This window comes from Pristis pectinata, chromosome 35 (genome assembly GCF_009764475.1).
Source record: "Pristis pectinata isolate sPriPec2 chromosome 35, sPriPec2.1.pri, whole genome shotgun sequence".
Taxonomy (NCBI): domain Eukaryota; kingdom Metazoa; phylum Chordata; class Chondrichthyes; order Rhinopristiformes; family Pristidae; genus Pristis; species Pristis pectinata.
In genome coordinates, this window is record NC_067439.1 from 9,088,590 (window position 1) to 9,113,834 (window position 25,245).

General features: G+C 45.7%; 1 protein-coding gene across 3 annotated transcripts in view; it reads left to right on the forward strand.

Moving 5' to 3' along the window:
- Nucleotides 1-25,245, forward strand: part of LOC127586341 (spectrin beta chain, non-erythrocytic 1-like) — a 146,234-nt gene that overhangs the window by 80,484 nt on the left and 40,505 nt on the right. For all 3 annotated transcript variants that reach the window (XM_052044205.1, XM_052044206.1, XM_052044207.1), the window contains exons 21-26: nucleotides 7,556-7,780; nucleotides 10,812-10,901; nucleotides 12,803-13,081; nucleotides 18,815-18,945; nucleotides 22,007-22,211; nucleotides 24,053-24,427. In XM_052044205.1, the coding sequence (XP_051900165.1) occupies nucleotides 7,556-7,780; nucleotides 10,812-10,901; nucleotides 12,803-13,081; nucleotides 18,815-18,945; nucleotides 22,007-22,211; nucleotides 24,053-24,427 (1,305 nt within the window). The remainder of the gene's footprint in view (nucleotides 1-7,555; nucleotides 7,781-10,811; nucleotides 10,902-12,802; nucleotides 13,082-18,814; nucleotides 18,946-22,006; nucleotides 22,212-24,052; nucleotides 24,428-25,245) is intronic.

Consider the following 25,245-nt stretch of genomic DNA (forward strand, 5'->3'; position numbering starts at 1 on the left):
TTCAGAGTTTGAATGCCAGCTGGAGGCATTAAGGGACATCTGCAGGGCTGAGAGTGATGTGGATCGCCTGTTTGTAGAAGTGAGCATCCTGTAGCTTAAGGAAGAACTGGTGAATGACTAGCAGGCAGAGGGGAATGGTTGGCACTGATTCGGTGGGCTGAAGTTCCTGTTTCCATGCTGTATCTCTCTCTGATGGGAGGCAGGTATATCGTCATGGAAACCCCAGAGTGCATCTCACTCCAAAACCAGTTCTCCATATTGGAAAACGGTGGGGGTTAATGTATCTGTGGGGAGTCCAACCAGAGCCACAGTGCGTGGGTTAGCTGAGCAAGTGGGGAGGAGCAAAAGTTGAAGGAATTGAGCCAAAAAAAACCCAGACTGCTGGAGGAACTCAGCGGGTCAGGCAGCATCTGTCGAGGGAAATGGACAGTTGACGTTTCGGGTTGAAACCCTTCATCTGGGCTGAAAGCTTGAGAGGAGGTGGCCAGTATAAAGTGAGGGGGAGGGGTAGGGTAAGAGCTGGCAAGCGATAGATGGATCCAGGTGAGGAGGGGTGATTGGCAGATGGAGGAGGGGAGAGCGACAAGAAGCTGGGAGATGATAGGTAGAGGCAACAGCATGGGTGACCCGAAACGTCAACTGTCCATTTCCTTCCATAGATGCTGCCTCACCCACTGAGTTCTTCCAGCTTCTCTTGTGTCTCGAAGGAGTTGAGGCATGGGGTGGATCAGCCATGATCATATTGAATGGCAGGGCAGGTTTGAGGGGCCAGGCGGTCTTCACTTGCTCCTACTTTCCTTGTTCTTGTGGCAGTAGAGCTAGAAGGCTCAATTGATAGCTGCTTCTGTGACTACGATCGTGAATCCAGGGTGCTGCCAAAGTCAAGGATGTCACGGAACTTTTGCAGGGCATTGGTAAATAGACATCGGGACTAACAACATAGGTTAAAAAGAGGTACATAGAACTGTACAGCACAGGAACAGGCCCTTCAGCCCACGATGTTGTGCCGAACTAATTAAATGCCTAACTAAAGCAATCCTTTCTACCAACACAAGGTCAATATCCCTCCATTCTCTGCCCATTCATGTTGCCTATCTCAGAGCTTTTTAAACACCTCTATTGTATTTGCCCCCATTACCACCCCTGCCAGTGTATTCCAGGCACCCCCCACTCTCTTTTAAAAAAAACATGCTCCGCACAACTCCTTTGAACTTACCCCTTCACATCTTAAATGCATGCTCTCTAGTACTAGACATTTCGACCCTGAGAATAAGATACCAGCTGTCTACTCTATCTATGCCTCTCATAATCTTAGAAACTTCTATCAGATCTCCCCTCAGCCTCTGCTGCTCCAGAGAAAACAACCCAAGTTTGTCTAACCTCTCCCCAAAGCACATGCCCTCTAATCCAGGCAGCATCTTGGTGAACCTTTTCTGCACCCTCTCCAAAGCCACCACATCCTTCCTGTAATGGGGCAACCAGAACTGAATGCAATACTCTAGATGTGGCCTAACCAGAGTTTTATAAAGCTGCAATGTAACTTCCTGATTCTTGAACTCAGTGCCTCAACTAATGCTATACGCCTTCTTTACCACCCTATCAACTTGTGCAGCCACTTTCAGGGAGCTCAGACCTGAAACATTAACCCTGTTTATCTCTCCACAGATGCTGCCTGACCTGCTGAGTGTTTCAAGCATTTTCTGTTTTTATTTATGGTTGAAAGGGCAGGATTGGCAACATTCAAGGGTGTGAATCATCAAGACTGAGGGGGCAATGCAAAGGAGGAAGGGGCATTGTAATATTGATTAAAGAGTCCACTACTGCAGTAATGAGGGAGAATATCGCAGAAGGCTCTTCAAATAGGGCCACATGGGTGGGGCTTAGAAACAATAATGGGCATTATCACTTTGGGGGAGGGATACTGCAGGCCTCTCAACAGTCATCGGGAGATAGAAGAGCAGAAATATAGAGAGGTGTAAGAATAATAGATGTAACAGGGGATTTCAGCCGCTGATGTTAACTGGGATCGCCTTGGTGTGAAAAGCTGAGGATGGAATTTATAAAGTGAATCCAGGAGAGATTTTTGAGCCAGTATGAAGATAGCCCTGCTGGAGAAGGACCTAGTCTTATAGCCTGTAGCCGGGAAAATGGTTAGAGTGAAAGAGTTTGGAACATTTTGGAGATGGTGTTCGGAACTCTGAAATATTAAGATAGTTATGGAAAAGGATAAGGACGGAGTGAGGTCATGATTTGGGGGAAGGTGGATTCGAATGTCAGAAGATAGGATATGGCAAAGGTAGACTGGGACATTGATTGGAGATAAGTCTATATCTGACGTGGAAGTCATGTAAAAGTGAAATAGTGAGAGTTCAGAGCCAATATGTTCCTCTAAGGGTGAAAGGCAAGGACAGTAAGTCCAAGGAACCCTGGATGTGAGGAGATATCGAGGGCAAGATGAAGAGAAAGAAGGAAGCATATGGCAGCATTGTAAGTAGGACTATAGTAAGTGCAGGAGAGTGCTTAGAAACGAAATTGGGTGGGGGAATACAAAGAGGGGCATAAATATCACTGGTGGGCAAGATTTAGGAAAATCCCAAAGCATTTTATAAGTATATTAAGGACAAGGGGATAAACAGGGAAAGAGTTGGTACCAAAGGGACAATCTGTGAGTGGAGCCAGAGGAGATAGGTGAGATCTTAAATGAATACTTCTTATCTTTATTCATTAAGGAGAGGGGAATTACGGTTGGAAAACTCAGAGAAGGGTAGGTTGAATTTCTAGAACAACTTAGCATTAAAAAGAGGTGTTAGATGTCTTAGCAGACTTAAAGGTGGATCAGTCCCCAGGGCCTAATGAGATATATGCCAGGCTGCTATGAGAGGCAAGGGAGGAGATTTCTGGGGCCCTAACAGATTGTTAACTCTTTGTTGGCCACAGGTGAGGTATTGGTTGACTGGAGAACAGCAGATGTGGTACCTTAATTCAAGAAGAGCAGCAGGGATAAGTCAGATAACTACAGGCCTGTGAGTCTAATGTCAATTGTAGGGAAGTTATCGGGGAAAACTATTCTGAGGGACAGGATTAATCTACACGGGAATGCAGGGATAAATCAAAGAAGGACAACATGGTGATTTCCATCTGACCACTTTGATTGAATTTTTTTGAAGAGGTTACAAAGTGTATTGACAAAGGCAGTGCAGTTATGTAGTTGACATGAACTGTATCGAGGTTAAATGTAACAGCTCCGAGTTTGCAGATGACACGAAAGTGTGTGGGAGTGTGAGCTGTGAGGAGGATGCAGAGAGGCTCCAGTGTGATTTGAACAGGTTGAGTGAGTGGGCAGGTGCAGTGTAATGTGAATAAGTGTGAGGTTTTCCACTTTGGTGGCAAAAACAGGAAGGCAAATTATCATCTGAACAGCAAAAGACCAGGGATGGGGGAGGTGCAGTGAGACCTGAGTGCCCTTCTGCACCAGTCGCTGAAGATGAGCATGTCATGCAGCAGGAGGTTAAGAACGCAAGTGGTATGTCGGCCTTCATTCTGAGAGGATTTGAGTACAGGAGTAGGGTTGCCTTGGGGAGGCCACACCCTTGAGCATTATGTGCAGTTTTGCTCTCCTTATCTTCAGAAGAATGAGAAGGGACCTCGTAGGAACCTACAAAAATCTAGGAATTTCCTGATAGGGTCATCGAGGACCAGGAGTCACAGAGTAAGGATATGGGATAAGTCATGTAGGAGTTGAGGAAAAATTTCTTCACCCAGAGGGTGGTGACCAGTGGAATTCTCTATCACAGATCATAGTTGAAGCCAAATCATTCTCTAACTCCTCCTTGAATATACTTATAGCTCTTTGGGCTGCAGGGATCAATGGAGATGGGGAGAGAGCAGGGACTGGTGCTGAGTTTGGATAGAGTCATACAGCATGGAAACAGGCCCTTTGTACCACGCTGTCCATGACGACCATCAAGTACCCATCTATACTGATCCCATTCACCAACCTCCTATACCTTGGTGGTTCAAGTGCTCGTCTCGAAGTGCTGGCCTTGGATTTCCCCATCAGATGATCAGTCATGTTCAGAATGGCGGAACAGGCTTGGATGGAACATCATACTCCTGCTCCTGACTCCTGTGTTTCAATTAAGCACCCACCAGTGTTATAAAACACACATTCTTCCCCCTCTTTTCTCTCCTAACTACTTTTTTAAGTATCCCCCAACAATTTGTTCTGTCACTGGATGTTAGGGCCAGGCCAGGCATGCTCTAGATGTGTTGAGCCTAGGACATAATCACATTTTAAATTCTAATGATTTGCAGCGACAAAGCACTGATTGGTTGCTTCAGTCGGTGCCTTTTCATTTTGGTTTAAAATGTTATTGCTAATCAGCCAGTGACACTATTTTGAGTTTTGCTAAACTTTGCTTTGGAAGTGCCTTCTGCCATTTTCCAGATTTCACACACAGATATCACTTAACTTTTATCACTGAGTTGCTGGGGGCAAATCTTGCTGTGCTCAAAGGAAACTTCAGCAAGCCTGAGACATTCATGCATCTGCTGTTGAAAGTGGAGCAACAAACAATCTGCTGGAGGAACTCAGCAGGTCAAGCAGCATCAGTGAGGCGTTTTGGGTTGAAACCCTGCATCAGGACTGAGTGGAGAGGGAAGGTAGTTGTATAAAGAGGAGAGGGGGAGTGGTGAGACAAGGGGCCAGTAGGTGATTGGTGGACCGAGGAGGGGTGAAGGGTGACAGGCATTTCTTTTCCCCCACAGATGCTGCTTGACCTGCTGAGTTTCTCCAGCAGGTTGTTGCTCCAGATTCCAGCTTCTGCAGTCTCTTGTTTCTCTCCTCTGACAGTCTGAGACCTAACGAGTACAGAATACACTGCATCTGGTCCACTGCTTTGCTGCTAGACTCCACACGGGGTCCACTGGCAGAGCCCAGGCTTGCTTAACAGTCTATTCTGCCACTCAGACCCAGTTTAGCTTCTGGGCTTAGGGACCAGGAGGGAAAGGAGAGGAGGTAAGTTACCATCTTGGTTTAGTTTAATGTCTTTTAATTAATATTTCTTTCTAAAGCTTAATAAAAATTTAGACCATTTACTTCAGTTACAATAGTTTTAAATGACTCTGAGAGACGTGCAAAAAAACTGTTTAAAATCCCTAATAGAAACGGAAAATGCTGGGAACACTCAGCAGGTCAGGCAGCATCTGTGGAAGGAGAACAGAGTTAACGTTTCAGGTGGAAGACCCTTCATCAGAACTGGGAAAGCGAGGTAAAGGTAACTGTAAGTTGCAGAGAAGGTGGGAGAGGTGGATGTGCCAAAGGGGATATCCGTGGTGGGAAAATCAGCTCATGGGGTAAATGGGGCAGTTATTGGGTGAATGTGCTTTCTTTGAGTTGTGTGTTGCTAATAGTAGGTCCGTGTTACGTGTTGATAAAGACAGGGTCTGTGTTGTATGTTAATGACAGGTCCTTGTCATGTGTTGCTAATAGCAGGTCTGTGCACATGTTACTAAGAGTAGATTGTGTTACGTGTTGCTGATAGCGAGTCCGTGTTACGTGTTGCCAATAGCAGCCCTGTCTTGTGTGTTACTAATAGCAGAGTTGATTGTTTCAGCATTTTCTCTTTGTATTTCAGATTTCCAGCATCTGCAGCGTTTTGATTTTCATTTACTGTTAAAAATCCTTCATGGCATTGGGAGCAGGCAAAGCACAACAGCAGCGTTGCCTTCTTTTGAAGCCTGTCAGGGCCATTCCAGGGTGGGACTCTACACTACACTGCCCGATGCTGAAGGGGTGTCTGAACCTTGGCCTTGACTGTATCATCGATTCCCCTCTCTGCTAGGTGGCTTTCTGAAAGTTATAGAATTTTATTTGATAAAGAAATGTGATGCAAACGGTAACCAGGACCCAGAGTACTGCCAATACAACACGTATTTAAGTAAACCACCTGGGATGTTGGTATTTCAATTAAATCCTTGGGCATCTGCTCAATACCTGCATTGACGTAACTGAGCTGAATCTGTCTTTTGAGTGAAGCAGGTGTTTGAGTATTGAGTGAACCTGTTACTCAGCCTAGTTTTTGGTCTCATTGGACTTTACCTGGAGTTGGTCTTCCCATCACCCAGTCGCAAGAATCCAAGAAAATAGGAGCAGGAGTAAGCCACTCGGTTCCTCAAGCCTGTCCTGCCGTTCAATACGATCATGGCTGATCTGCCCCAGGCCTCATCTCCTCTTCTGTGCCAGAGCCTCATAGCCCTTAATCCCCTGATCCTTCAAAAATTCATCTACCTCAACTATAAATACTCGTTGTGATCCAGCCTCCACAACTCTGTGGGGCAGAGATTCACCACCCTCTGTGAGACGAAATTTCTATGTACCTCAGTTTTAAATGACTGCCCCCTTATCATGAAACTATGTCCCCTTGTTTGAGTCTACCCCATTGGTGAAAACCTCTACCCTGGCAAGCCCCCTTAGGATCTTGTATGTTTCAATAAAATCACCCCTCATTCCTCTGAATTCCAAGAAATAACGACCCAGCCTGTTGAACCTTGCTTGGTAGGACAATCCATTCATCCCAGAAATTAACCTGGTGAATCTGCTTTGGACTGCCTCCAGTGTTTGACTGAAGTCTGCTATGATTGACTGGAAGCAGTGATTGCTTGAGATTGTGATTGGCGGCCTTGATTCATATGATTGCCGAGATTAGCTGGAAGTTATGATCACAGTGTTTGAAACTGCAACTGGAATTGCATCATAACCCATTGGAATTGGCACAGAGGAAGCCGTTTTGCTCTGAGAGCCACTCCACCCAATCCCACTGCCCAGCTCTCCATCCTTGTGGATAAGGGCACCAGTACATATCCAAATATATTTTGCATTATGAGGGTTTCTACTTTCACCGCTCTTCCTCAGCAGTGATTGTCTGAGTCATAGTCATACAGCACCGAAACAGGCCCTTCGGCTCGACTGGTCCACCCTGACCAAGATGCCCATCTAAGCTAGCCCCTTTTGCTCGTGTTTGGTCCACCCCTTTTCTATCCATATCTGTCCAAGTGCCTTTTAAATGTTGTTATTGTACCTGCCTCAATATCTTCCTCTGCTAGCTCATTCCATATACAGACTGCCCTCTGGGTGAAAAAGTTGCCCCTCGGTTTCCTATTAAATCTCTCCCCTCTCCTCTTAAACCTGTGCCCTCTAGTTCTTGATTCCCCAACCCTGAGAAAAAGACTGAGTGCATTCACCCTATCTTTGCTCCTCATGATTTTATTCACCTCTATAAGATGACCTACTCTGAATAAAGTCCTAGGCTGCTCAACCTCTCTCGAAATCTCAGTCCCTCAAGTCTTGGCAACATACTTGTAAATCTCTTCTGCACTCTTTCCAGCTTAATGTCATCTTTCCTATGGCAGGGTGACCAAAACCGCACACAATACTCCAAATGCGGCCTCGCCAATGCCTTATACAATTGTACGTGAGGGTGTGATTGGCCAGAAGTTGTGAATTATTGGGAAATGACAGGTTTACCCAATGACCTTGGCTGATCTGGATCTACAGGTGCTGGAGAACCAGATGGAGGGCTGGTACAAGGAGGTGGGTGAGTTGCAAGCCCAGGCTGCAACCCTGCAACAGGAAGGCTCGGGGAAAGAAGAGGTCATTGAGAAGCAAAATGTCGTGGAAACGAGAATTGTACGTCTGATTGAACCGCTGAAGCAACGGCGGAGGATCCTCTTGGCGTCCAAAGAGGTTCACCAGATCACGCGGGATATGGAGGACGAGATGGTAAGCAAGGCAGCATGCAAACGTGACAGGCGGTCACAGCGAAGTGTTCTTACCACCTGTGCGTCTCGTTAAATTGACCTGTCACACCAAGCTCACACAAGGGTTTCATGTACCAATGAAGGATGGACAAAGTTGAAGAAATGTACTTTTGCATCAAGTATTGGTGACGTGGAAGGCAATATCTACGGCCCCACCACGAAAACCTTCCCTTTCAACTCTGTTGCTGGTTGTAACAGGTTATCCCAACCTTTGGTGTTGTAGGTCACCTGTGTTGAGTTGTCGACTAGATTGCCGTTACCATGGCTAGCCCACCTACTTCCATCAACACCCTCCTGTGGTTTCAGTCACTTGTTGATCCCTTGCTGAAGCCTTTCTATCCATCTCAGTCCCTTCCAAACATAATTATTCCAGTGTTCTTCTCGTTGGCTGACACTCTGGCTTGAAGTTCAGAGGCATAAAATCGTATCCCACCGGCCCTGCGGCCCACCATGTCCATCAGGCATCCCTCTGTACTGATCTCATTTACCAGCACTTCGTCTGCAGCCTTCTGTCCTTTGGTAATTAAAGTGCTTGCCTCGATAATTCTTGAATGTTGTGAAAGAATCTGCCTCCACCACCCCATCAAGCCCTACCGTTCATTGTGTGTGTCCCACCCTTAGTCCTCCCAAAGTGCATCACCCTGCACTTATCAGAATTAACTCCATCTGCCATTGCTCTGCCCATTTTACCAACTGATCATTATCATCCTGAAGCCTATAGCAATCACACTCACTATCAACAGCATCTCTAAGTTTCTACTCACCTGCAACTTACTAATCATACTTCCTACATTCGTATCCAAATTGTTAATGTTTGCAACAAATACCGCAGGCCCAGCAGTGATCCCTGTGGTACACCACTCGTCACAGGCTTCCAATCACAAAAATAATCCTCCACTATCATCCGCTGTCTCTTATTAGCAAACCAATTTTAGATCCAATTTGCCAACTTGTCTTTGATCCCATGGACTCCAACTTTTAGGACACTTTCCATTTGGGACCTTGCTAAAGTCTTTAATGAAGTCCATGTAGACCACACCAACTGTCCTTTTCAAATACACATTGCTACCTCTTCAAAATCCTCAATCAAATTCGTCAGACAGGATCTCCCCCTCACAAAGTCGTGCTGACTATCTCTGATTAATCCCTGCCTTTCCAAGTGCAGATAATCCTGTCCCACAGAATTTTTTCCAACAACGTCCCTACCACTGTTGTTAAGTTCAGGTTCTGTAACTATTTGGCTTATCCCTGCTGCCCTTCTTGAATAAATGTACCACGTTTGCTGGCCTTCAGTCATCTAGCACCTCACCTATGACCAGAGAAGATTTAACAATCGCCGCAGCAATCTCCTCTCTTGCCTCCTGCTTTAAGCCTGCTAAGGGATCTATTACCTCCTCTCTTTTTAATGACATTCTAGAATTTCATCATCCCCCCTGAATTCGATGTCACTTTCCTTAGTGAATATAGATGAGGTGTTCATTTCAGAGCTCACCAGTGACCTCCTGGTTCCTTGCACAGATTGCTTCTTTGGTCCCTAATGGGCCCCAATCTTTCCCTGATATCCTCTTATAAAAGCCCTTGAGATTTTCATTGTCCACCAGAAAAGTTTTGTACCTCTCTTTGCCTCCCTAATTTCCTTTTTAAGTACCTCCACTACACTTTGTATATTCCTGAAAGGCTTCTGCTGTTTTCAATTCTCTATATTTTCCTTATGCCTACCTCCTTCCCAACCCCTCAATAACCCTTGATGTCCTCTGGATGAACTTATGTGTGGCACGATCTGCCTGGGTGACAAGTTTTTTTCACTGTATCTCAGTGCACGTGACCATAATAAACCAATGTTCCATCCTGAGTTCCTTGGACTTGCTGTCCTCGCCTTGCACCCTTATAGAAATATGTTGGCACTGAACCCTCATTGTTTCACTTTTGATAGATTCCCACTTGTCCGATGTAGACCGACCTGCAAGTAGCTGCTTCCAGTCTACTTTTGCCTGGTCTTGTATTGAAGTTGGCCTTCCTTAATTCGGGACCTTAATTCCTGTACCATACTTATCCCTTTCCGTGAGTACCTTGAAACTGACAAATCAATGCTCGCTATCTCCGAAGTGCTTTCCCAGTGACACCTCAACCACTTGCCCAGCTATATTCCCTTGGGTTAGATCCAGAGTTGACTATCTATGTGCTGGCTCAAAATGCACTTCTTCCCTGTCACCTTAAAGCTATGCCTTATAGTATTTGACATTTCCACCCTGACTGTCTACTCCATTTATGCCTCTATCAGGTCTCCCCTCACCCTCTGATGGTCCAGAGAAAACAATCCAAGTTTGTCCAACCTCTTCTTATAGCTAATACATGCTAAGCCAGGCAGCATCCTGGTGAACATCTTCTGCACCCTCTTCAAAGCCTCCACGTTCTTGCTGTAATGGGGCGACCAAAACTGTACGCAATGCTCCAAGTTTGTGCGATTATTTGAGATTTTATAGTACGTTAAAGATGCAAAATAAATGCAAGTTGTTATTGTTACAGGCCACCTCCAGGTAACGGACGAGTTCTGTTTTTGCAGACGTCCATAAGTCAACTTTGTCCATAAGTCAGAAAATATGCAAAAATGACTCTATATGGTAACCACATCTCCACAGTGTTGTAATGAATGGCATCAAAAGCACATAAGGCTGATAAGAAAGAACAATTACCAAAAGTGGAAAGAGAGAGAAAGCTAGTTCTGCTGTTCATAGGAAAGAACATATGCAGGTACGTTGGACTTTCAAATTTACTAATGTCATGGGAGCTCGTTCTTATGTAGGAGTGTCCGTAAGTCGGGTGTTCCTAACCTGGGGATGGCCTGTATATCACAATGCCTCGTATACCATAATGTACTACTGCACTGTGCTACAATTACATGGTAGGGTTATCGTCTACTACAGTACAACCCTGTACTTGTTTAAGTTGATCATTGGTCACCTGAGTGGCTGCAAGTGTTTTATTTCCCACAGCTCTGGGTTGAGGAACGTCTGCCAATGGCCAAGTCCAAGGATCATGGTGTCAATCTACAAACAGTGCAGCTACTTCTGAAGAAACTTCAGGTGAGTGACAGCTGCAGAGGATTTTGTATTTCCTTAGGACATAGAAGAAGGCCATTCGCCCCATTGAGTTGATGCTGGGTCCTGGAGCGTTCCCTTTAATCCCATTCCCCTCACTCCTTTCCCAGTAACCCACTCTTGCGTACAAGCCCACCAACTCTGTCCTGTTTCTCCTGCTGCCCACCTACGTCAAGGGACAATTTATAGCAGCCATTTAACCCACCACATGCCTTTGAGATGCAGGAGAAAACTGCACCCACGCGATCGCAGGGAGAATGTGCAAACTCCACACAGACAGCACCAGAGGTCAGGATCGAACCTGGGTCGCTGGAGCTGTGAGATGGGTGTGTGGGGGGTGGTGTCAGCACTACCTTCTGCACCACTGTGCCGCTTTTCGAGGTGATCTGAATGACAGTGGACAACCTGGGTGTCAGTACCAAGAGGCTTGGCGCCATCCAAGGCAAGGCAAGCCACAAGCGAGAAACAAACTGCTGGAGGAACTCAGTAGGTCAAGCAGCATCTGCGGAGGGAAAGGAGTTGGCAAAGTTTCGGGTCGAGAAGCTGCATCAGGACCGAGAGTGGAGAGGGAAGTCCCTCCACAGATGCTGCTTGACCCACTGAGTTCCTCCAGCAGTTTATGTGTTGCTCCAGATTCCAGCATCTGCCTCTCTTGTGTCTGCAAGCCACAAGTACTTGACCACCAGTGTAAGTGACTGCACCTTGTATTGTCCACAAGAGGTACTGCAGCATCCCATGAGGTTTCTTCAGCAAACGTCCTCTCCCCTGATGTCATGGAATCTCTAATTTTTACTACAATAAGAAACGATAACTCCAAGTTTCGTTCCAAGGCTTTTATTTATACATGGTACCATGGAGAGTGGGCAGCGATCTCTACCGTTACCCAGACTCTAACATACAGAAGGTTACAAGCTTATTTTATATGTTAAAACAACAGCTATATCACGTGACTAGTTCAGTTACAGTTGTTACATACATAAGAACATAATCAATGTGTTACATAGATTAAAATGAGACAAAACAACACCAACCAGTTCCTCTTATCAGGTGCTCAAGGCTGAACTCGCATCCTGTTTTATTTTAAAGTCTGGTTTCAGCAGTCTTCTGCAGACCTGCTGGCTCCAAGCCCAGATTTACTGTTGACTGCAAGCATAGTTCTCTTATATAACGTCCAGTATCCCATCAGCTCCAGTATAGTCAAAAGACACCAGTTATTCTTCTACACCTGAGTCACACACCACTCCCAATGGGAAATACACTGTTGACACTTCCTCACCACTAGGTCTTCTTTCTGCATCACCTTTCCCAACAGTAGATACCTTCTCTGCACGGGCTGCATCACCAGGGTTGGAATCAATGGGCAGCAGCGCTAATCTCATCCATGGCAAAGTGCACGGAGGAATGTTTAAAAAGCAGGTACCTGTGGAAGGAGTGTGACAGATTGTCCATTAATTGTATGCGACTCTGCTTGGACCTGTCAGGGTTAAGATATCCCCAGCTTTTGGAATAAACGTTACTTCATCATTATTGATCTAACACTGCTCCCCCATTAGAACAGAAACTGACACACACTTACAAAGCAACAAACAATCTGCTGGAGGAACTCGGTGCGTCGAGCAGCATCTGTGGGAGGAAAGGAGTTGTCGACTTCTCGGGTTGAAACCCTGCATCAGGACCCTTCCCTCCCACAGACGCTGCTCGATCTGCTGAGTTTTTCCTGCAGATGGTCTGTTGCTGCAGATTCCAGCATCTGCAGTCTCTTGGGTCTCCTGCCCTTGCCATGCCCATTCTTACTGGTGCACTCTCACACATGTTACCCGTGTGAGCCTCTCAGCTGAGAGCTCCCTCATCTCTTGTGTGACGCTTGGTCTCTTTGATGTTCACAGACCCTCCAACGGGAGATTCAGGGTCACCAGCCTCGGATCAGTGATGTGATGGAGAGAGCAGGCCACATTGCTTCAATCCAGAGCCCGGAGGCTGATGCTGTGCGTCTGAGTCTGGAGAGGCTGAAAGAGCTGTGGACCGCGCTGCAAGAGGAGACGCAGCAGCGGCAGCAGAGGTTGCTTGCAATGCAGCGAGCCCAGCAATATTACTTTGATGCTAGCGAGGTGGAGTCATGGTTGAGTGAGCAGGAGCTACACATGATGACAGATGAGAAAGGAAAGGTGAGGAAATCCTGATGGAAGCAGCAACTGCTTTTGTCCTGAGCCTCACATCTGTACCAATCCCTAGGATGTGCAGATAAAAATAGTTAAAAGAATGTTCTGCATGTGGGCATAGTGCAGAGTGCTAATTGGTTATTATTGTCACATGTACTGAGATACAGTGAAAAATGCTTTGCATTGCATTCACACAGATCGTTCCAAAACATAAGTACAAAGGGAAAAGCAATAATAGAATGCAGAATGTAATGCTACCGTTGCAGAGAAAGTGCAGTGTGGGGTAGATAAGATGTAAGGGCCACGACGAGGTAGATTGAGAGATCAAAAGGTCTCCTTTATCGTCGTGGAGATTCAGCTGGAGAAAGAGGTTGTCATAGAATCATTCAGCACAGAAACAGGCCCTTTGGCCCACCATGCCCATGATGACTATCAAATACCATAGTCTTCTATGCCTTGTGCTCCTTCATATACTGTTTAAACGTTATGAGAGCCTCTACCTCCACCATCTTCTCAGGCACTGCGTTCTGGATTCCAACTACGCTTTGGGTGAAAAAAATTGCTTTCCTCAGATTCATCCTCACCTTCTTACTTAAACCTAAGCTCTCTGGTTATAGATGTCTCCGTTATAGGGAAAAGGTTTCTTGCTATCCCACTTTTCTGTTCTTCTCATAATTTTGATTACTTCTATCAGGTTCCTCCTTGGCCACCTCTGCTCTTTGACAAACACAAACCTATCCATTCTCTCATAACTGAAACATTCCGTCCCAGGCAACATCCTGGTGAATCTCCTCTGCAGTCTCTCCAGTGTTTGCAGTCTGTGTTTAGTATTTCTGGTTAGTATACTAACCAGGTTAGTATTGAGTGTGTGCACTGCAATACAGTGAGGTTAATCCCCACTCTACCTGATTTTGCCTTGCATCCCTGAAAAACTGCTCCCATTCAACAATGAGAACTCCCTCATGAAACTTCAGTTGAGATTCATTTTAAGCATTGTCGCCATTGACCATTTCACAATGGGGCAGAAATGATAAAGTCTCAGTGAATAAAGCACACGCTTGAAATTGGACTCCCAAGCAAGACCTCATTTCTCAATGATGCTCCCTTACCGAATCCTGTCACTTCCAATCCTTTACATAATAGGAGTCAAGTCAAGTTTATTGTCATATGCACAAGTACATGTATGCACAGGTGCAATGAAAAACTTACTTGTAGCAAATTTGTTGGCACATCCTATCAGATAAGCAGCATTCACAAGAAAATCATAAATTATACACAATTTTTACAAGAAAGAACATACTAGAGCACAAAATATGTCTATTTTAGTGCAAAGTGGTCATAGTGCTAAACTGTAGTGATTGGGGTTGTGCTGGTTGGTTCAAGAACCAAGTGGTTGAAGGGAAGTAGCTGTTCCTGAACCTGGTGGTATGGGGCTTCTGTACCTCCTGCCCAATGGTAGCTGCGAGATGATGGCATGGCCCGGATGGTGGGGATCTTTGATGATAGATATTGCCTTCTTGAGGCAGCACCTGAAGGAGGCAAAAAAAAATCTGGTGCCGGAGAGAGGTGACGCTTTGCTGGCAGCTAACAGCAACACAGTTCCCAGCAAAGAAGCAAAGTAGAGCAGATGTTTCATCTAATCGTGTTTTTCTGACACTTGTAGAAGTCCATGATGAGTATCATCAGTTTAGAATGCAGGGGATAAAGATAATGTCATTATCTTTCAAGTAGAAGTCATCAACTTTGCGTTGGTGCTCTACTGCATTAATTGCCAGAGTAACCTGGCAGCTGAGAATGATACTAAATATTTCACGACTGTGTATGCTGCAGTGAGACAACAATTTTTAGGAGGAAAGAATCATTCATTATGTAGCATAGTTTGTGTTTGAACATATTCACATGATGTAGATAACTATATAGGTGAGAAGTGACAGGGTATGTAGCAATGCCAGCAGCTGCCACATCAGTGTGACTTACCTATGCATAATTATGTTGTTTACCCCAAAATGGGGAATAGTGTTGGTGTCTTGAGAATACTTCATACGTGAATAAATTAAATTTTAAATTTTATTTACAGCGTGGTAACAGGCCCTTCCGGCCCAACGAGTCCATGCCGCCCATTTTAAACCCATATTAACCTACCTGTACGTCTTTGGAATGTGGGAGGAAACCGGAGCACCCGGAGGAAACCCACGCAGACACGGGAGAACGTACAAACTCCTTACAGACAGCGATGGGAATCGAACCCCGATCGCTGGCGCTGTAATAGCGTCGCGCTAACTGCTACGCTACCATGCTGCCGTGCTGGTGACTTGAGAATACTTCATAACAAAGCCAAATCAAATTGTTCATTAATGGATTTTTTTTCCTTTAAAAGGAACAAATTCTGTTGCCATCCTGTTTTACAACCTTGTAGGTGGCTTTCAGTTTCCTAGCTATATATCACAGTGTCCCTGTGTGGCTGCAATGTGGCTGTTCCCTTCTGCAGAGATGTCCCTGATGACCTATGAGAAGCTCTTGCCACAGATGGACTGACTTTGAACTGCTGCCCAGGGAAATAGAAGGAGCAGTTTGGGATGGCTGTTTGTGGGGATCAGGCAAGGGTGCTGCCCCAGAGGATGTGAGGGGAGAATAAGTAGTGTCCTCGTGAGGAGGGATATCAGTATCATGAACCTGAAACTAGGTGACCTCAGTGCTAGGAAACTTGATGTAATGTACTTTAATTACGTGGATGTATATGTGTGAGGTATGCTAAGTAAATTTGCAGATGATATGAAAATTAGTGGTGCTGTAGATAGCAAGGATAGACCGGCTGGAAAGTTGGGCAGGGCAGTGGCCTGTCTGGTCTGACTATCATCTGTCTAGTTCCTCTATCTGTCCAATTGGAAATGGGTAGGGATGGGGTTGGGTGTGTGGGGGGAAGGGGGATGGGAGGGAGAGGTGTGGGGGGGGGTGTGGAGTTTCTCCAGATATTCTGCAATGACAAAACAGAGGAGAATTGCCTAACGAGACTGCCAAATGCACCTTTCAATGCAAAGTGAATGCACAGTTGGAGTTTGGTGAAGCTTGGAAATTAAGAGTTCATTTCAAAATTCATTGAGTTTTACATTCAGAATCTTTGAATTAATTTAAATCATAATTTGTAATCTTGTGCAAAGTGTTAGTCTGCGGTAAACAAATGGGAGTTTTGCAGTTAGTGAAGCTGAGACAGGCACAATAAATGCAGCATCTTTTGTTTATACAATATCAGAGACAATGACCACCACTCCCTGATCTTTACCCTTGCCTTGGAGAGGGTTAAGAGCAGATGGTATGGGAAAGTATTTAATTGGGGGAGGGGGAATTATGATGCTATTAGGCAGGAACTTGGGAATATAAATTGGGAGCAGATGTACTCCGGGAAATGCACAATGGAAATGTGGAGGTTGTTTAGAGGTCACTTGCAGGGGGTTCTGGATCGGTTTGTCCCATTGAGGTAGGAAAAGGATGGTAGGGTGAAGGAACCATGGTTGACCAGAGATGTGGAATATCTAGTGAAGAGGAAGAAAGAAGCTTACTTAAGGTTCAGGAGCAAGAATCAGACAGGGCTCTAGAGAATTACAAGGTAGCCAGGAAGGAGCTTAAGAATGGACTGTGGAGAGCTAGAAGGGGGCATGAGAAAGGCCTTGGTGAGTAGGATTAGGGAAAACCCCAAGGCGTTCTACTCGTATGTGAAGAACAGGAGGATGACTAGAGTCAAGATAGGACTGATTAGGGATAGAGGTGAAAACATGCTGGGAGTCGAGGATGTAGGGGAGGTCCTTAATGAATACTTTGCTTCAGTATTCACCTGTGAGAAGTAACTTAACATTTGTGAGGACAGCATACAACAGGATGATAAGCTAGAACATGTTGATGTTAAGAAGGAGGATATGCTGGAATTTTTAAAAAACATTGGGATAGGTAAGTCCTCAGGGCCAGATGGGATATATCCCAGGATACTATGGGAGGCGAGATTTCTGAGCCCTTGGTGATGATCTTTGCGTCCTCACTGGCCACAGGAGTAGTACCAGATGGTTGGCAAATGTTATTCCTTTGTTCAAGAAAGGGAATAGGGATAACCCTGGGAATTATAGACCAGTGAGTCTTACTTTATTGGATTTACTTTAAATTATTGGAAAAGATTTATGAATTATTGGTCAGGATTTATGAGCATTTGGAGAAGCATAGTCTGATTAAGGATAGTCAGCACGGCTTTGTGGGGGCAGGTTGTGCCTCACGAGTCTGATTGAATTCTTTGAGGATGTGACAAAATGCATTGATGAGGGTAGAGCAGTGGATGTGGTGTATATGGACATTTGATAAGGTTCCCCATGATAGGCGCATTCAGAAGGTCAGGAGGCATAGGATCCAGTGAAACTTGGCTGTGTGATTTAAGAATTGGCTTGCCCATTGAAAGCATAGGGTGGTTGTAGATGGAGCGTATTCTGCCTGGAGGTCAGTGACCAGTAGTGTTCCTCAGGCATCTGTTCTGGGATCTCTGCTCTTTGTGATTTTCCTAAATGACTTGGATGAGGATGTGGAAGGGTGGGTTTGTAAGTTTGCAGATGATGTGAAGGTTGGTGGTGTTGTGGATAGTGTAGAAGGTTGTCGAGGGTTACAATGGGACATTGATAGGATGCAAAGCTGGGCTGAGAAGTGGCAGATGGAGTTCAACCCAGAAAAGTGTGAAGTGATTCACTTTGGAAGGTCAAATTTGAAGGCAGAATACAGGGTTAATAGTAGAATTCTTAGCAGTGTGGAGGAACAGAGGGACCTCGGGGTCCAAGTCCATAGATCCCTCAAAGTTGCTGCACAGGTTGATAGGGTTGTTAAGAAGGCATAAGACATGTTGGCCTTCATTAGTCAGGGGATTGAGTTCAAGAGCCGTGAGGTAATGTTGCAGCTCTATAAAACTCTGGTTAGACCACACTTAGAATATTGTGTTCAGTTCTGGTCGCCTCACTGTAAGAAGGATGTGGAAGCTTTAGAGAAGGTGCAGAGGAGATTTACCAGGATGCTACCTGGATTGGAGAGCATGTCGTATGAGGAAGGTTGAGTGAGCTAGGGCTTTTCTCTTTGGAGGGAAGAAGGATGAGAGGTGATCTGATAGAGGTGTACAAGATGATAAGAGGCATAGATCAAGTGGACAACCAGAGACTTTTTCCCAGGGTGGAAATGGCTAACACAAGGGGCATAATTTTAAGGTGATTGGAGGAAAGTACAGGGGGGATATCAGAGGCAAGTTTTTTACACAGAGAGTGGTGGGTGCGTGGAACGTGCTGCCAGGGGTGCTGGTAGAGGCAGATACATTAGGGACATTTAAGAGACTCTTGGATAGGCACATGGATGATAGCGAAATGGAGGGGTTTGTGGGAGGGAAGGGTTAGATTGATCTTAGAGTAGGCTAAAAGGTCGGCACAACATTGTGGGCCGAAGGGCCTGTACTGTGCTGTAATGTTCTATGCTCTATATTTGAGTGGTGAGTGGATCTTTTCACCAGAACTGGGAAGCAGGTGAAGCTGGGAATGATGTCGGGTGTTTGGAAATGTTACAACATTTGGGTATCAATGTGATGTTTGTCTTTGTAGAAGTTTCCCTGCCTCAAGAGGTCGCTGCCATTGATGCTCCGATTTCTAAATTGCCTCTCTGTTCTCCTGTGTTGCATTCTAGTTAGAACGACATTTTCCTCACAAGGTGTTTGTACTATTCTTGACGTAGGATGAACAGAGCGCTCTCCAGCTGTTGAAGAAACACCTGAGCCTGGAGCAGACTATCGATGATTATGCAGAGAATATTTGTGAGCTCTCGAAGACGTGCAGAGCACTACTGGACGAAGGGCACCCGGAGAGGTAACGTAACCAGTAGTGCTGGATCTGAGACTGGGAAGACTGAACTACTATCAGACCAAAATGTGTATCCTGGCCCTATTGGCATTTCTGGGCTCCTGAAAGATGATGATTCACATGCTCTGAAGGAGCATCTCATAGATGAGCTGGATTACAGCAAAGGGCTATAGATGCTCTGTATTTTCAAGACAGTGGGTATTTGAGCATGAAGAGAATTGAGGAATAACAGTGATACGCTGGGAAAGTCGAATGGGGTGGCACAGCTGTAGAACCTCACAACTCCAGCAACGCAGGTTTGATCCTGACCTCCGGCACTGTCCTTGTGAGTTTGAATGTCCTCCTTGAGACCGCTTGGGTTTCCTCTGGGTGCTCCAGTCTCCCCCCACATCCCAAAGACGAGTGGGTTGGTGAGTTAAATGTCTCATTAAGACCCTGTACAGCTGCAGCAAGACAACTTTGCTCCTGAACTCAAATCCTCATGCAATTAAGGGCAATATACTGTTTACCTTCCTAACTACCTATTCTACCTGAGTGCTTACTTTCAGTGATTGGTGTTTAAGGACACTCAGGTCTCATTGCACCTCCCCTTTTCCCAATCCTTTTAGAACCTGAAACGTTCCTCACCTATCAATAATCTTGCACTTTGTTGTCTTTTTAAAACAAATTTCCATTCTCCAATTTTCTAATGAAAGTTACTATTGAATTGCTTCTGTCATTTCTTTTTCGGGCAGTGTAGTCCAGATCATAACACAGCCTCTTCTGCCAATTATTTTAAACTGATGTTCTCCACCTGTTGGTCCTTTTCCCTTTGAAACCATTTCTCCTTATTCAAGTCTATCAGAATTCGTACATTTGAAGCCAAAAAGGAAAGCGACTGCAAATGCTGGAAATCTGAAATCAAAACTGAATGTGCTGTAAAGACTCTACAGGCTGAGCAGCATCTGTGGAGAGAGAAAACAGAGCCAACATCACAGGTTGATGATCCTTCATCAGAACATCCCGATCAATCATCTTCTAAACGTTGCTTAAAGGAGAGTCATGGAGTGATATAAATTAATAAAATGGTTTATTATTGTCACATGTACCGAGGTCCAGTGAAAAACTTTGTTTTGCATGTCATCCATACAGATCATTTCAGCACATCAGTGCGTTGAGGTGGTACAAGGGAAAAGCAATAACAGGTAGAATAAAGTGTTACAGTTATGGGGAAAGTGCAGTGCAGGCAGACAATAAGGTGCAAGGTCGTGACGAGGTAGATTGTGAGGTCAAGAGTCCATCTTATCGTACTAGGGGACAGTTCAATGGTCTTATAACAGCGGGATAGATGCTGACCTTGAGCCTGGTGATATGTGCTTTTAGGCTTTTGTATCTTCTGCCCGATGGGAGGAAGCAGAAAAAAGAATGTCCGGGCGGGTGGGATCTTTAATTATGTTGGCTGCTTTACCACATAGCGTGGAAACAGACCCTTCAGCCCACTGAGTCGATGCCAACCACCCATTTACACTAATCCTACGTTAATCTTTTTTTTTGGTTCTCCCCCCATTCCCATCATCTCTCCCCAGACTCTACCACGCACCTACATACCAGGGGCATTTTACAGCAGCCAATTAACCTATCAAGCCACATGTTTAAGGATGTGGGAGGAAACCGGAGCATTTGGGGAAAACCCACGCAGTCACAGGGAGAACAGGCAAACTCCACTCAGACAGCACCTGAGGTCAGGATCGAACCCGGGTTGCTGGCTCTGCAAGGCAACGTCTCTACCAGCTGTGCCGCTGTTCCTAGTTTCCCGGCCTCTCCACTTTACTGATATCCCATGTCTTGGGTACCAGTCTGGCAAGTTTCCTCTGCAGTTATTGCATTTACATCCTGCCTTACAAACAGAAGCAAGAGAGGTATCGAGGGCCTGACCACTGTTTTATCATGGTTTCTGTTAGAATATGGAGATGATTTCCATATGTTGGGTGGTTCTCTGGTTCTGTAGTCATTGAGATATGGCCAGGGTGAAGAGATGGTTAATTGTTTGCAGTTTTCTGGGAACCATGACTCAATTGCTCGGTAACTGTCGAGTTAGTCAGAGTTGTACAGAAGGGAAACAGGCCCTTCAGACCAACTCTCCATGCCGACCAAGTTGCCTACTTGGCTGGTCCCATTTGCCTGCATTTGGCCCATATCCATCTAATCCTTTTCTATCCATGTACCTGTCCAAATGTCTTTTAAACGTTATAATTGTATGTGCCTCTACAGCTTCCTCTGACAGCTCATTCCACATATCCACCACCCGTATTCTGAAGAAGTTGCCCTTCAGGTCCCCTCTAAATCTTCGCCCTCAAGCCTTAAACCTATGCCCTCTGGTTTTAGACTCCCCTACACTGGGAAAAAGACTATCCACCTTATCTATGCCCCTCATGATTTTATATACGTCTACAAGGTCACCCCCTCAGCCTCCTACGCTCCAGGGGATAAAGCCCCAGACTATCCAGTCTCTCATTATATCTCAAGCCCTTCAGTTCCAATAACATCCTTGTGAATCTTTTCTGCACCTCTTCCAGCTGAATAACATCTGTCCCGTTGTAAAAGATAGCTGGGAATGCAAGGGGTTAATGACTGGCAATGTAAGGGTTAATGGTATGATTCTCTTTGTCAGCTTCTTCCCATAGAATGGAATTACCTCAGCCACGGGGTGACTATAATTTTGACTGGATTTGAGGCCAGGTGTGGGTGTGAAAGAAAGCAGTTATTTAGACATATCTTGTTGTGCTAAAAGCTTTATGTAAACAACTGACTTAGTGAGTGCAGCTTCCCACCAAACTTTCCCACGAATGTGGGTATAAAAGTACACAGTGACCAGTGTTTCTTTGAGTGAGCCTAATACAGAGCTCGGGTTACACAGTTTACTCTTTCTCTGTATCCCTCGCTCCCACTAGCGTAAAAATAAAAAAGCATTGATCGTAAGTTCTTTGCTGTTGCCTGATTTATTACAGAGCGTGGGTTGACTTTGACGCCGTACTCAGGTGACCTATAGCTTCCTACAGCGAGTGAACTCTTTGTGTTTTTGGTGCAGTGAGCAGATTAGCAAGCAACAATCGCAGATCGACCGTTTGTACGTGAGTCTGAAGGATCTGGCTGAGGAGCGGAAAGGCAAGCTAGAGCAACATTACTGGCTCTTCCAGCTGAACCGCGAGGTCGATGAACTCGAGCAGTGGATCGCAGAGCGAGAGGTTGTAGCAGGATCGCCAGAACTTGGCCAAGATTACGAGCACGTCACGGTGAGTGAAATTGGTGTGATGATTACTCCCAGTGTGGGGCGACACAGTGGCGCAGCAAGTAGAGCAACTGCCTGACAGCGGCAGAGACAGGTTCGATCCTGACCTCTGGTGCTGTCTGTGTGGAGTTTGCAGGTTCTCCCTGTGACCATGTGAGTTTCTCCTGGGTGCTCCGGTTTCCTCCCACATCCCAAAGACGTGCAGGTTGGTAGGTTAATTGGCCACTATAAATTGCCCCTGGTGTGTGGGTGAGGGGTAGAATCTGTGTGGGGTTGATGGGAATGGGGGAAGAATAAAATATAGGATTAATGTAGTGTAAAATAAGATCTTTATTAGTCACATGTACATCGAAACACACAGTGAAATGGATCTTTTTGTATAGAGGGTTCTGGGGGCAGCCCGCAAGTGTCGCCACGCTTCTGGCCCCAACATAGCATGCCCACAACTTCCTAATCCGTGCGTCTTTGGAATGTGGGAGGAAACCAGAGCACCCGGAGGAAACTCACGCAGACACGGGGAGAATGTACAAACTCCTTACAGACAGTGGCCGGAAGTGAACCCGGATTGGTGGAAATGATTGGTTGAAGGTCAGCACAGACTCCTTGGGCTGAAGGGCCTCTTTCTCTGCTGTATCTCTCAATGGCTCTATGAGAGGTTGGGTCAGGAAGGGTGATGTGCAGCTGAAATGCAAAGAGTGTAAAATCTGACCCCAATGCAATTCACACATGCTTGTCACCGTTGTTCACTGAGAGATTTCAAGGCATTGCGGTTCCTGCCCTTGAGGTGATGATGGTTCACAAACGCAGAGTCAAAGAGCTACACAGCATGAAATACAGGCACTTCAGCCCAACTTGTCCATGCCAACCAAGTTGCCAAACTGAGCTAGTCCCATTTGCCTGCATTTGGCCCATATCCCTCTAAACCTTTCCTATCCATGGACCTATCCAACTGTTGTAACTGTACCCACCTCTACAGCTTCCTCTGGCAGCTCGTTCCATACACCCACCACCCTCTGTGAGGAAAAAGTTGCCCCTTAGGTCTCTTTTAAATCATTCCCCTCTCACTTTCAACCTACGTCCTCTAGTTTTGAACTCCCCTACCCTGCGGAAAAGACTGGTAGATAATTGGCTGCTGTAAATTGCTCCTAGTGTGTGTGTGAGTGGTAGAATCTGGGGGCAGTTGATGAGGATCTGAGGGAATAAAATGGGATTACTGTAAATGGGTGGTTGATGGTCGGTGCAGACCCGATGGGCTGAAGGGCCTGTTTCTCTGCTCTATCTCTCTATAATTCTTTGTAGCAATGGCAACACCCTCTTTATAAGGATGTTGCCAGGACTAGAGGGCCTGAGTTGTAGGGAGAGGTTAGCCAGGGTCTTTTTTCCTTGGAATGTAGGAGAATGAGGGGCGACCTTATAGATGTGTTTAAAATTATGAGAGGCAAAGATGAGGTGTATTGGTAACAGTCTTTTCCCCAGGGTAGGGGAGTCTAAAACTAGGGGGCATAGATTTAGGGTGAGAGGGGAAAGATTTAAAAGGGACCTGAGGGGCAACTTTTTCACACAGAGGGTGGTGAGTGTATGGAACGAGCTGCCACAGGAAGTGGTTGAGGCAGGTACAGTAGTATCATTTGAGAAGCACTTGGATAGGTACATGGAGGGGAGGGGCCTGGAAGGATATGGGCTGAACGCTGGAAAATGGGACCAGTTAGGTGGACAATGTGGTCGGCATGGACTGGTTGGGCTGAAGGGCCTGTATCCGTGCTGTATTGCTCTCTGACTCTTTGACAATGGAGCAAAGGTCTCATTCTGCCAACTGAATACAAATGTGCTGGTTTTGCCCCTTAGTTGCTGCTGGAGAAATTCACAGAGTTTGCCCATGAGACTGGGATGATTGGGCAGGAGCGGGTGAACACGGTGAATCAGATGGTGGACGAGCTGATCGATTACGGCCACAGTGACGCAGCCACCATCGCAGAGTGGAAGGACGGAGTGGGCGAGGCCTGGGCGGACCTGCTGGAACTGATCGAGACACGAGCTCAGATGCTGTCAGCCTCTCAGGAGCTGCACAAGTTCTTCAGTGACTGCAAGGAGGTGGCTGGCCACATTGAGGAGAAACACAAACTGCTTCCAGACATTGCCCTTGGCGATTCCAGCAGCACCTTTACCCTGCAACGAATGCTGAGTTCTTTTGAACATGATATACAGGCACTGGTTGTCCAGGTATTCTTTTGTTGGACTGTCTTTGCACTGTTAACTGAATGTTTGTGTGTGAACTAAACCTATATTAACATTATGAGAGGCACGGATAGAGTAGACAGTCAGAATCTTTTTCTCAGGGTAGAAATATCAAGTATTAGAAGACATGAATTTCAGGTGAGAGAGGGAAAGTTTGAAGGAGATGTGCAGGGCAAGTTTTTTTTTACACAGAGAGTGGTGGATGCCCTGGAACAGCATGCCAGGGGTAGTAGTGGAAGCAGATACGATAATGGCATTTAAGAGGCTGTTAGAAAGACACATGAATCTGCAGGGAATGGAGGAATATGGATCGTGTACAGGCAGATGAAATTTAGTTGAATTCAGCATTGTGTTTGGCACAGACATCGTGGGCAGAAGGGCCTGTTCCTGTGCTGTTCTATGTTCTAAGGAGACAGGGTCTCCAAGGGTAGAGCAACAGCCTAGGCAGAGAGTATTTAATTTACTGATTTTGCAAGTAGTTTATGATGTTCTGTACTCTTGTGACTGGTTTTGATAAATATTATTTTGATCCAATGACTAAACTGCACTAACAGGAACATGACAAGGTTACATGGACTTAGAGTCATAGAGTCATACAGCATGGATAAGATATCTTTATTAGTCACATGTGCATCGAAACACACTGTGAAATGCATCTTTTGCCTGGAGTGTTCCAGGGGCAGCCCGCAAGTGTTGCCATGCTTCCGGTGCCAACATAGCATACCCACAACTTCCTAACCTGTCTTTGGAATGTGCGTGGAAACCGGAGCACCCGGAGGAAACCCATGCAGACACGGGGAGAA